The following is a 14,089-nucleotide window of genomic DNA, read 5'->3' as shown; positions in this document are numbered from 1 at the left end:
AAATGAAATCATCTTCCTAGCTTCATTTTGACTAGAAGAGACTGTTTTTGTTGTCTACAGAAGATATGACTTGACCTACAAAGTGTGTTATAGTGGGAGCCTATTTTGCCATTACTAAGTGTTGTTGATCTGCCAAAGAAGTTATAATTAAATAGCCTATTTTCAAGTTGCTGCTTTATTTTGAGATTTTCACTGCTCAGCCTGAAAGTACCAAAAGAGGGCAGCAACAATTCACATTGTAGAACCAGCAAAGTGGTTCTTTTTATAAGGATTTGAAAACTCAGAATTGAATTTTTGGTTTCTTAAGGTCCTTGCAATTAAAGCCATTACTAATCTTGATAAGTTCTAATGCAGTTGAAAAGTTATGTGTTATCTACTTTTTCTTTTTTTTAACTTTTTAAAATTACTATAGTAACATGTGTTCACTGTAAAAACATTAGAAAACACGGACAAGCATTAAGAAATGTTATCCATAATCTCCCTCCCCCTGAAATAACCACTATTTGCAATTTTCTTGGTGTTGATTTTTCCAGTCCCTTTTCTTATATAGAGCAATTCGTATTTTATAGAGTAATTTTATAAAACAGTAGCATTACAAGAATACTGTAATCATTGTTGAGCAATAGCTTTCTTACTTATTTTTCTTTTATTTTTCCTTTTTTTTTTTTCTGTGTGTGTTTGCGTGTGTGCAAGCACGTGTGTGTGTGCCTGAGTGTGTGTGATGATGCTTATTTATTTATTTATTTTGCGGTACGCGGGCCTCTCACCGTTGTGGTCTCTCCCGTTGAGGAGCACAGGCTCCGGACGCGCAGGCTCAGCGGCCATGGCTCACGGGCCCAGCCTCTCCGTGGCATGTGGGATCTTCCCGACCGGGGCACGAACCCTTGTCCCCTGCATCGGCAGGCGGACTCCCAACCACTGCGCCACCAGGGAAGCCCTATTTTTCCTTTTTTTGCTTTTCCAGAAAAAGTTCCATCTGTTCATATTTTGAGGCAAGAGGAAAGCAATTGATTCTCATTAAGAGTCTGCTGTCCTGTGGGACAATTCACTTTTTCTATTGAAATAATCAATGTCATTCATCACAACTTTTTTTAACAACTTAAAAAAAATCTATTCTTAACTGCTTTTGTGGGTAGAAGAAAATTAAAGGTATGCTTTTAGCTAGTAATAGGCTAAACTGACCATTGCTTTTATTTTGATGATGAAATTAGCAGCACAAAGCCAGGCCAAGGTAACCTAAAATATAATAAGCATTCCCCACCCCCTCTCTCTCTATATATATACATACTCACATACCACTGTATAAAAGTATTAGTAAAATTTGAATTTTAGAACCAAAAGGAATATTAAGAATCATATAATCCAAACCTTTCATTTTGTGGATGAGTAACGTTAGACCCAGAAAGGTTTGGAACTCTTGCCTGGGTCGCATGGCTTGGTTAGTTAACAATACCACACAAGAAGCGAAATCTGTTATTCTCAGCTCAGTCGTTTTTTTCATAGCCCACCATACCTCTCTTTGAAGTGCGTGACACACCCAGATTTCTTCTTGGAGAGGTACAGTTGAATTCCTCAAATTTTTCTTATAACTGCAAAAAAACTTGGTGTTTGTATTAATCTGCTCAGGCTGCCATAACAGAATGTCACAGACTGGGTGGCTTAAACAACAGAAATTTATTTTCTCACAGTTCTGAAGACTGAAAGTCTAAGATCAAGGTGCCAGCAAGGTCGGTTTCTGTTACGATCTTTCTTCCTTGCTTGCAGATGGCCACCTTCTCTCAGTGTCTTCACGTGGCCTTTCTTCTGTGTATACACACTTGTGTTTCTTCCTCTTTTTATAAGGACACCAGCCCTATTGGATTAGGGCCTCACCCTTACAACCTCATTTAATTTTGGTTACCTCTTTAGAGGTCCTTTCTCCAAATACAGCCACATTGGGGCTTAAGACTTCAACATATGAATTTGAGGGGAACATAATTCCGTTCCTAAGAGTATTCGCCTTCAAGTCCTTCACGTCTTAAATCATTGTTGTTTTTTTTTTAGTTTAAAGAAATTTTTGGTTAGAGGGGATTATGGATAAATTTCTTTATTCTCATCCTACTTGCTAATTTTCTTTTGCACTGAGCATGTACTACTATGGTAATTTTAGAACATTTTAAAAATAGCAAGTGCAAACTCATTACTAAAGGCTTTCAATGCACGGCTCTCAGGAAAACAGATATAAATGGTGCCAAACAGCTTCTGTGCATCAGAAGTCTCTGCGTTTCACTGCTAGATCCAAATATTTACACCCTCTGTGGCATTTGGTCAACTACAGCTCTATTCTGGCATCCTTTTGGATTCAAGGTGATTCAGAAGAGGAATGCTAGTGGTTAGTCATTTCACTCTCTATGATACCTGAAGGTATAGACAGTCATAATTATATGGCAAATTTTTATGTGTGTACTATAAATAACTGCTTGGTTGACTTTCAGGGAATCCTGTGTCAGCCGTGGTCACCTGCAATCTCTTTGTTGTGCCTGCACTGAGAAAGATGCAAGGCATCTTGGATCCTCGGCCAACCATCATCAAAGCCAGGGTAATGTTTTCTAATGACCGGAAACCAAAATTGAAGCCAAATAACAAATTAGGATATGATTTTTTAACTGCCCAAAACAAACGTCTAGAATTTTATATTAGTTTTGAGGAAAAATGTGGTTATAGTCCCCTCTTCATGATAGAAAACAGAGGGAAAGGAGTCCCTTTTATTCCCTTCCCACATTATTCCATGACTCCTAAAGTGAATAATTTTCTCCAGCTAGAAGTCCATTTAGGAGTGGATATGTAATGACAAAATGGTCAATAGAATACTAAACTAATACTAAACCTATATGGAAGGAGGGACAAGAATTTCCCCTATGTAAACTTAGAGAGAACAGCAATTTAGCTGATCACTTTTTCTGTGACCCTGCTGATAAATTTTAAACAGTTCAGAAAAAGACAATTAAAGGACAAGAAAGAGACTCTAGTGAAGCAGAAGAAAAGGGAGACCATATATTTTGGAAAAAGGACCACTAAGGCTGAGGAATTATACCTGCAGTAAAAATCACTCCGAAATTAGAGTCCCCTTCTCCACCAACACTAACTTCAGTTTGCTTTACTACTACTAGTAAACTAATTATGTAACACAGTTTCTATGTAATAACTAATGAACAATTTTCCTGGCAATTTAAACTATAATACTAAATCAGTACTTTTCTTTCTTTTAAGCTTTACTAAGGTATAATTGATATACACAAATTGCACATATTTAATGTAGACATTTTGCTGAATTTGGACATACACAAACACCTGTGATACCGTCATCACAATGAAGGTACTAAACATATCCATCACCTCCAAACATTTCTTTGTGTTCTTTGATTTGTTTGTTTATTTCATGCTAAGAACATTTAATGTGAGAACTATCCTCTTAAAGTGTTTTAAAGTGCACAATACCACATTGGTAACTATAGGTAATATGTTATACAGCAGATTCTTTAAAATGTATTCACCTTGCATAACAGAAACTTTATATCCATTGAGCAACAATTTCCCTTCCCTCCTCCCCTCAGCCCCTGACAACCACCATGCTATTCTCTGCCTCTGTGAGTGACTATTTTAGATACTTCCTATAAGTGGAATCATGCAGTATTTTTGTAGCTGGCTTATTTCACTTAGCATCGTGTCCTCTAGGTTTATCCATGTTGCCTCATGGAAAACAGTATGGAGGTTACTCAGAAATTAAAAGTAGAACTACTGTATGATCCAGCAATCTCACTTCTGGGTATATGTCCAAAAGAATTGAAATCAGGATCTCAAACAGGTATTTGCACCCCGGTGTTCATTATAGCATAATTCACTATACAAAGATAAGAAAACAACCCAAATTTCCAACAACAGATGAACGGATAGGGAAAATGAAGTGTATGTGTACAATGGAGCATTATTCAGCTTTAAAAAAGGTCAGTCATTGAACATCAAAAGGTATAATTGGATACCTGTTATATGAGAATATAATGGCCTATGGATTGATTAAAAAACAGATATTGAAAATGATAGAACTGTCTATGATTTATAAGAAATATAAACCAGTTTTATTATTATTCAGAGATGAAAAATATAACTAGGTTATAGAAACTTTGGAAAAATTAACTTAAAACTGATCTGCACCAACAGGTGTAAGAATTTTTTTTTTTTTTTTTTTTTTTTTTTTGTGGTACGCGGGTCCCTCACTGCTGTGGCCTCTCGCGTTGCAGAGCACAGGCTCCGGACGCGCAGGCCCAGCGGCTATGGCTCACGGGCCCAGCCGCCCCGCGGCATGTGGGATCTTCGCGGAGCGGGGCACGAACCCGTGTCCCCTGCATCGGCAGGCGGACTCTCAACCACTGCGCCACCAGGGAAGCCCCAGGTGTAAGAATTTTTAAAGTTACTTGATAAATTTTAGATGATTTATAAGGCAGATGAGCTCGAGCGCCTCTCTGTTGGACTAATGAAATCAGTGCCTCATAACTTCTCTAGTACTTTTAAAAGTTAGTGTAAAGCTCCTTTAACCACTCTTTGGAAGTTTTGACCAGACTTGAGCAGAGTCCGGGCCCTAGGTACCAACCAGGGCCTGGAGCATGTCACGTGGGACCTCCACTCTAATAGAATCCCCTCTGGTCATCTGTTTTCTCACGAACTCTCTTCTCCAATCTGTGCAGCTTAGTCCAGCCTCTTCCCTGAGTCTCCTGGAGCTTTCACCTTCCCCTCATTACCACCATCAAACCTTCCCAAGACTTTCAGGTCTTTGGCAATCGTCTAAAAGTCTTCTCTCCCTCACCTCTTATCATCAGTTGCTTTATTTTCATAATTCTAAATAACTTTATTTCTGCTTCAGCAACTCAATACACATATCCTTTTTAATACCATGAAGTGCTCCATCTCAAAAATCACCAACTCTGGTATACAGTTTAGGAACAATGGCAAGTTACCTACCCGTAGATATAAAAGAATTTAAACACTCCTATAACACCTTCCCTTTTCCCTTTCCATAAGTCCCTTCTGGCTTTACCCCTTTCCTCATCCAACCTAAATCCTGTGGTGTATCACTTCAGTGTTTTTCTAACACCCTCAAATATTTTTTGCCTCTTCTTCCATGAACTGTAGTAACTCTAAGAATCCACAAACTTAGATCAGTCCTCCCTTTTTTGTCCTTCAGTTTTATTTCCAGGGCACTGAGTACAACTAGAGAAGAGAGTACAGCTGTTCAAGTTATCCCTTCCAATTTACAAACCTCAGCAGGGGCCAAAATTCCCCTTGATGATCCTTTTATATCCTGTGGATCAGCTTTTTCCATTCCTTACTGCAGTCTTCCAAATCTTCACCATTCTCCTAAAGCGCCCTCCACCATCCACATCCCGTGTTTTGTAGCCAAATAAGCTGGTTTGAATGGTGGCTCCAATGTTTAATGGTTACTCTTCTAATCCTGCCTCCTTTTAAATCCCTTTTCTAACTCTAATCATGTCAGCATCTCCAATTAAAATTCTTCAATGCTTCCCATGACCGCAGGGTTAAATCCAGACTGCTCAAGTGAGCACAGGAGGCCCTCCATCCCAAGGCCTGTTTTCCCTTCCAGCCTCATCTGCTTCCCATCCTGCACTCTGACCATACCAAGCTTTTTACTGCCTCCAGAACGGACGTGAGATCTCCTTCCTAGGAGGTTCTCTCCTAATCACCCCCATCTCTTTTCTCAGCTTGGAAAATTCCTTAGTCATAAGACTCAGGCATCATGCCCTCTGTGAAGCCTTTCTCAGTGTCCCTAAGAAGGGTTGATTATTTACTTCTTTGTGCCCTATTACACTGTGTTTGCAATTAATTATTTACTGTATTAGATAATTCTTTGAGGTCACTTCTCTAAAAGATGGACAGGACAAAGAGGAAGGAAAAAAATATTCTCCCCTTTTTTTAAGTAACAAGTTTTGTTTTTAGAGCACATTTAGGTTCATAACAAAATTAACTGGAAACTACAGAGAGTTCCTGTATTACTCCTCCTCCCCACCCCATCCTTACACACACAACCTTCCCAGCTGTTGACGTCCTGCACCACAGTGGTACATTTGTTACAGTCAATGAACCTACAGTGACACATCATTATCACCCAAAGTCCATAGTTTACATTAGGGTTTACTTTCAGTGTTGTGTATTCTAGGGGTCTTGACAAATGTACAGTTACATGTATCTACCATTGTATATCGTACAGTTTCACAACCCTAAAAATTCTCTGTGCTCTGCCTATTCGTTCCTCCCTCCCTGCTCACCCTTGATCTTTCTACTGTTTTGCCTTTTCCAGAATGTCATATTGTTGGAGTCATACAGTATGTTACCTTTTCAGATTGTCTTCTTTCACTTATTAATATGCATTTGTTCCTCCGTGTCTTTTCACGGCTAGATAGTTCATTTCTTTTTAGCAAGGAATAATATTCTATTCTCTGGATATACCACCGTTTATCCATTCACCTACTGAAGGGTATCTTGGTTGCTTCCAAATTTTGGCAATTATGAATAAATCTGCTATAAACATTTGTGTGCAGGTTTTTGTATGAACATAAACTTTCAGTTCACTTGGGTAAATACCAAGGACTGAGATTGCTGGACTGTATGGTAAGAATATATTTCGTTTTGTAAGAAACTGCCAAAATGTCTTCCAAAGTAGCTCTACCATTTTGCATTCCCACCGTAGTGAATAAGAGTCCCTGTTCTTCCACATTCTCAGTAGGATTTGGTGTGGCCAGTGTTTTGGATTTTTGGCCTTTCTAGTAAGTATCTAGTGATATCTCGTTGTTTTAATTTGCAATTTCCTAATGACTTACGATGTTGAACATTTTTTCATATGCTTACTTCTCATGTGTATATCTTCTTTGGTAAGGTGCTCAATTCTTTTGCCCAGTTTTTACCTGGGTTGTTCATCATCTTATTATTGAGTTTTAAGAATTGTTTGTATATTTTGGATAACAGACCTTTATCAGGTGTGTTTTTTACAATTATTTTCTCCCCGTCTGTGGCTTATCAGCTCATTTCATTGACCTTTCTTTTTTTTTTTTCTCATTCTCTCTCTTAGACATTCACATGTAGAGCATACCATATAATACTATACCAAATAATACAATTTTATCTCTTGAGTGACTACTGTGTGCCAGCAAAATATTCAAAGGAAACAGAGGACTCCTAGTCCACAGCTCACTGCCCAGTTTTGAAAGAGTAGAAGAAATCGGCAGAAGTGAAACATCCACCATTTGCAGTGTTTTTCCACCAAAATATTGATATGTGTGTATGTTTACTCATGGTACATCATTCTTATAAGCACTGAAGCTTATAGTAAATAGGTGCTTTCTTAAGCTAACTGATGTAATATACCAGAACTATAGTGTCAGTGTAACTAAATATATTGGTGAATAAAGTATTCTGCATTTCAGTAAAATACCATAAAAATCTAATTAGCTTCATCTCTTGCTACAAAAGGAACAGCTGTTTGTGAGGCTGTGAAAAAATTTCATTCACTTTAATTTGATGCAATTGATTCTTGTTTATTAAATTAACAAATATCTTCCTTTAAAACAAACAACCCCATTTTGTAGATGAACAAACAGGTATGGGAAAGCAAAATAAGTTGCCAATACAGCACATCGGTTAGCAGTAAAACTGGGAGTAGAACCTAGGTGCCAGTATCTTCCCAGTACAGTATTTGCTCCACTGTACTTCCATGAGCCATTCAGTGCCATTGCTGGGGAAAAACCTCAAACACTTAGCAAATGACACAGCCACATGAATAACTCTTGTGGTTTAGTGCTGGAGAACACACACACCCACACACTCAGGTTGAAAGACAGATTTTTGTCCTCAGGTAAGCACAGAATAATTTAGGAACAATGGCAAGTTACCCCCCAGTAGATATGAAATAGGGTATAAACATAAGTAATATCATGTGAAAGAGTAGAGTGTGACTTAATCAAGGAGAAACACCCTAGAATTGAATTTTATTCTGGATTCCAGATAAAAAGCATAATTAGAATGTTTTAATATTCTAATTAGATTATTCGAATATTTTAAAACAAAGTAACCAGAATGGATTAGAGATAAACTCACTTCAATAAAAATTTCCAGGTCAAGTTTTAACTATATCATTTAATCTAAGCAATATCTGTTTTAGTTGAGTAAAGGATTTCTAGACCATTTTAAGATAGAGTAACTTAAACGATTATTATGCTAATGGAAAATGTTAATTCTCATGCATTGGAATGAGTCTTGTTTTCATTGAACTAATCTTTGATGGGCTATAGATCATAATTATGTACTGTATAAACTTGTTCAAGTTATACCTTTTAGGCACCTGCTACCAACACATTATCACCTTGATCAGATTTCAGGATGAATTTAATGACATAGATAAAAAAAAAAAAACAGTGGCTCCAGGTTGAATGTTGATTGGTCATTCTGTATAATGTGTGTGAACAGAAATTGGCTATGTTACAAAGATATGAAAGATGCCATTCCATAGAAAAGACTCATTCAGAGGAATTCTTTTAGTGCCAGTGATGTGACCAAACCAAAGTGGTATAACTTTTATGAGACTACTTTTATTTGCTTTAATGAGATTGTTTATCAGTATTGGGACTGATATAATCAGTCCTGATTACAGGATAATCTGATAATCAAGAGAAAAGAAAGTAACTATCCCTTTTGATTAATCTCTAAAATATACAAATACCTCATGCAACTCAATATCAAAAAAACAAACAACTCAATCAAAAAATAGGCAGAGGAGTTAAATAGACATTTCTCCAATGAAGACATATAGATGGCCAGGGGGCACATGAAAAGATGCTCAATATCACTCATTATTAGAGAAGCGCAAATCAAAACTATAATGAGATAGTCAGAATGGCCATCATCAAAAAATCTACCAACAATAACTGCTGGAGAGGGTGTGGAGAAAAGGGAACCCTCCTACACTGTTGGTGGGAATGTAAACTGGTACAGCTACTACGGAGAACTGTGTGGAGATTCCCTAAAAAACTGAAAATAGAGCTATCATATGATCCAGCAATCCCACTCCTGGGCATATATCCAGAGAAAACCATAATTTGAAAAGATACATGCACCACAGTGTTCATTTCAGCACTATTTACAATAGCCAGGACATGGAAGCAACCTAAATGTCCATCAACAGAAGAATGGATAAAGAAGATGTGGTACATATATACAATGGAATATTACTCAGCCATAAAAAAGAATGAAATCATGCCATTTGCAGCAACATGGATGGACCTAGAGATCGTCATACTGAGTGAAGTAAGTCAGACAAAGACAAATATCATAGGATATCACTTATATGTGGAATCTTAAAAAAGGGTACAAATGAACTTATCTACAAAACAGAAATAGAGTTACAGATATAGAAAACAAACTTAGGGTTACCTGGGGGTAAGGGGGGAGGTGAGGAAGGATAAATTGGAAGATTGGGATTGACCTATACACACTATTGTAAAATAGATAACTAATAAGGACCTACTCTATAGCACAGGGAACTCTACTCAGTACTCTGTAATGGCCTATATGGGAAAAGAATCTAAAAAAGAGTGGATATATGTATATGTATACCTGATTCACTTTACTGTACACCTAAAACCAATACAACATTGTCAATCAACTATACTCCAATAAAAATTTTAAAAAGAAAATATCCCTTTCATATTAAAGATAAGTGTATGAATGAGTAGCTGAATTAGCACCTCAGTAAATCTTTACTGGATGGATGGATGGATGGACGGACAGTTGGATGACACACCGATAAATGGATGTTGAGCTTGTATGTTTGTGTAGGTCTACCTCCTTTATTTTCAATGTTAAAACATCTGCTTTGATTTCTTAATTCATAGGTCAGAGGTAAAATTAGAATTCAAAAATAGACTTTATATTTTTCATCTGCCCTTTTTCCTACTGCGGGTACCAACTTCTTAGCCTTCTTTTCTCTTTTCACCAGAGCAACGCAACCTCTGGACTTCCTGTATTAAGAACATAAGGTGGCAGTGGTAGAGACAGCAGAATGCCAAGATATTTCCATGTCCATTGAACTCCTTGCACAACTGCCACCACCCTGTAGTTTTAAGAGATGATCAGGTGATCAAGTTTGTTTTCTTTTCCTCATTTTTCTGTAGTTATCATGTGATGTAAAACTGGATCCTCGTCCAGAATACCATCGGTGTATACTGACTTGGCATCACCAAGAACCACTACCTTGGGCACAGAGTACAGGTTAGTCATTCACACCTGCAGGTATCTCTATACACCCATCCTGTTAAAACACAAATTTATGTATAACCTCCTTCCTTGAGTATACCTACTTTTGTAATTATTGTACATTTTCCCTTTTGAAAGATTAGATGTTAACTTATTCCTAAAACAGTGTAGCATAACAGGACAAGAGTAAAAAAAAATAAAGATTTTGTTATTCCATGGAGCCATATTTTCTAGATAAACATTTGAAATACAAATCTAAAATTACAGAAGATTTTTATCTGTTTGTTCAACCAGTAAGTTCTGAGCATAACTTTGATGGTAGGAAAAGGAGGGGACTGGGCTATGCCACCCATCAGTGTGAGATTAAAGCCCAATTAGAGTGTGATTCTCTGTAGCCTTTACTATACACTAGATATTGGTAAGATTTAAGGACTGAGAAATCAACGTTGATAATTCAGAGTTCTGAAGTTACCTGCTGTAGACTTTAAACTTTTATCCCCAACTTCTCTAGTCATATTTTACCCGACTTTTGATGGGATTCCAGAAAAAATTAAACAAAGGTCCTATCAAGTGCAAACATCAGCTAGCACAGTGAGTAGGTCTCTGATGGGCTTTGCCATCAGACTTGCATTCAAATTGGCCACCAACTAATTAGTAGGACCCTAGGCAAGTTATCTAACCTCTTTTGAGTCGTTGAGAATTAAATAAGGTAGTTGAGTAAAAGGTCTACCACCTTGTCTGGTACTTAGTAAATACTAAAGAAATGGTAGCCACTGCTGTTATTATCATTATTATTTTAATAGAGTTTAAAAGCCTGTCTTTTCAGACACACGTCACATTTTAGCCTGAATTGAGAAATTCTATGGTATTTTCCACAATGCTGTAAAATTTTGGTTTTGTTCTTTTAAGCAATAATTTGTAATGTTTATTTTTAAAGTTCAGTGAGAAGGTAGTAGGATACAGTAGCAAGGCCACCTGAAAAAGGTACTGGGAAGTCTGATCATCTCTCTTCCTCTTGAAGACCTGTGTTTCTGTTCATCAGTTTTTATTCTGAAAAGGACTGCAAGGGCTGCGCATGCATACACCATGACGCTGATGCTGCTGTAATGAGAGTATTTCCTCCTAGGTAATCAGATGAGCAGCCGTCTGATGAGCATGCGCAGCGCCAATGGATTATTGATGCTTCCTCCAAAGACAGAGCAGTACGTGGAGCTCCACAAGGGCGAGGTGGTGGACGTCATGGTCATCGGACGGCTATGATGGTCACCAGCGGGAGAAAGCTTTGATGCATGTCTACATACCATTGACTGTATCCTGTAATATGCAACGGCACAGCTAGTTTTTCTGATTTGGATAAAAGTTGATCTGTATGGTCAACATCTTGAACTATATTTCAAAAGAATTTAAATACCTTTTAAAGAAAAAAACACCTAAAAATAAATCTTAACAGACAACTCTATTCTGATTATATCAAAGCAAATTTTTCCTTTCTTGCAAATTGCTTTGTGTGTTCAATGCTAGGTCTGATAGCGATAGCTTTTAGTAGACAGCAGTAGGTGCCTGCAGAACTTGTGTTTTTCTCATCTTTAAAATACAACTACTTATGCTCTTAAATCAAGGCTGTCTGCTTATTTATACTAGCGTAGGCAACACTTGGATTTCCCTTCTTAGTATGCTTCATAACCGCTTTACAGAGAGCTTTTGCTTGTTCTTTATCATGTATCTCGTGTTTATGTGCACAGTGCCAAACAAAGAGTGACTGGGTCGTGGCCCTGCCCTGCCTCAAGGAGAACCATCCCCGCAGAGCGTTCGGGGGTGGGGGGGCCTCACATCCCAGTAGCCTCATGGCACAGTACTCTTGGGCAGTAACTGGATACCTTTTATTTGAACAAACAAACTGGGGGGAAAAAATGCTTCCTTAAGTGCTGACAGCCTTTTTAACCAATACATTTAAAATTGTACAGAATAAAAAATAAAATCAAAGACTGATCTTGTACAGATATTAGTGTTACCAGCATTCATGTGGAAATCAAGAGCAAAGAAAAAACAATGTTAAACAACTCTGTACCATAACATTTTCTGTAATGATACTGAAACTTAATGAATAAAAAAAATCCTCGATCATTATTTAAAATCCAGTGTGTGTTGGCCTTGTTAATAAAAAAAGAGAAGATTGTTATGCCATTCTGATGGGGTTCTGCCTGGATAAAAGGAATAGTTAAGATGGCTTAGCAAGGTTAAGTGGTATAAAGGAGATTTTTAAAAATATAGAATAATCTATATTTTACTGTAGCATTGTGCAAATACAGATTAGAAAGTAGGAGAGAACCTGTAGTTGGTCTGGTCTTTCCAGTCATAGCTGGAGAATAGCAAGCAAATTTAGAGGAAAGATAGTTGATAATTTAGAAAAAAACTACATTTTTATTTCAGATGTCATAAAAACAAATTTCAAACATCTACAGTTCCTTGGAATAGAGGGGGAAAATAAGTAATGAACCATAAAATTGCAGATGAGTACCTGGACATTTTTTTTATCATGTTTGGAAGTGAAAAATGGCAAAAATCTGTACTGACTATAGAAAATACAGTTGAAATATATGCTATCCACAATGACTTCTTTAATAAAAACTTCGGGGCACTTTCCAAACAGTGGTAACGGGGCACATTAAATATGCTATAGAGTACTTAGTAAAGCAAACAACAAAAATTAGCCCACTAGTAGACAAGGTGCCAAATGATGGTAATGAAAAAAGCCAATTTGTAAACAATAAATATTTGATACTTATACTTGATATTTCCAAAGTTGAAAATAAAATGTTCTACATTTTAAATTTAGTTTATATGTTCAATTAAAGAAGATAAGTTTAATTAATAGAGGTCAAATGAAAGCTCATGCAAGGAGTTCTTTACCTACATTCATCCAAGAAATATTTATTAAGCATATACTGTGTGCTTGAGTACAAGGTACATCATGCTATACTATTTACAAGAATGAACAGGGATAATTGCTAACATTACAGTCCATCAAGGAAGATTAAAAAAACATGTGCAAGTAAGCATAATATTTGATATGTTTGATATTTGATAATAACATGGTAGAATGTGTAAAATGTGATAAATGCTGTAATTCAGATTTAAAGAGTTGGAGGAGTTCCAATGAGAACCTTCTACAAGGTAAGATTTCAACGGGTAAGAAATTTTAGTGGGTCTTGAAGTCAAGGTAGAATTTTAAAGGTGATAATGCAGGAAGAAGGGTATTCTAGAAACAGAATGTACAATTAATAATAATTGTTATTTTTATTATAGAATTTAAGATCCACAAGGGCAATGATTTTTGTTTGTTTTGTTTACTGATATTATCCCCAAATCCTTAGAGTTCCTGGCATATGTGCATATGGATAGGCAAAAGTAAATATTTGTTCCATGAAACATTATACAGAGCTTACCAGGCACTTTTCTAAGCACTTTTCATATGTTTAATTTTCACAACAACCCTGTAAGTGTTATTATTCCTATTATAGACGAGGAAACTGAGGCACAGAGAGGTTAAGAAACTTGTCCAGGGTGACACAGCTAATAAAAGGAGGAGCCAGGATGCAAACTTAACAATCTGGCTTCAGAGTCCATATTCCCAAACACTAAGCCATAGAAACAGAAAACTGATATATTTGTAAGACCAAAAAAGTACATGTTTGAGGCCCAAACTATGAACTTCTTGAATACCAGGGTAAGGAGTCTAGATTTATTCTAGAGACAATTAAACCATTAGAGATTCTTGATGAGGGAAGTATTA

General features: G+C 36.9%; 1 protein-coding gene across 5 annotated transcripts in view; it reads left to right on the top strand.

The window, feature by feature from the left end:
- The window catches only part of GPHN (gephyrin), a 618,453-nt gene extending 606,043 nt beyond the window's left edge, over positions 1–12,410 (top strand). For all 5 annotated transcript variants that reach the window (XM_082854448.1, XM_082854450.1, XM_082854447.1 and 2 more), the window contains 3 exons: positions 2,475–2,578; positions 10,215–10,311; positions 11,423–12,410. In XM_082854448.1, the coding sequence (XP_082710574.1) occupies positions 2,475–2,578; positions 10,215–10,311; positions 11,423–11,556 (335 nt within the window). In that variant the 3' untranslated portion in view covers positions 11,557–12,410. The remainder of the gene's footprint in view (positions 1–2,474; positions 2,579–10,214; positions 10,312–11,422) is intronic.
- Positions 12,411–14,089: the final 1,679 nt, after the last annotated feature.

This window comes from Leucopleurus acutus (genome assembly GCF_964270905.1).
Source record: "Leucopleurus acutus genome assembly, chromosome: 1".
NCBI lineage: Eukaryota > Metazoa > Chordata > Mammalia > Artiodactyla > Delphinidae > Leucopleurus > Leucopleurus acutus.
Note: the sequence above shows the minus strand (reverse complement) of the source record. Positions and strands in the feature narration are given on the sequence as shown.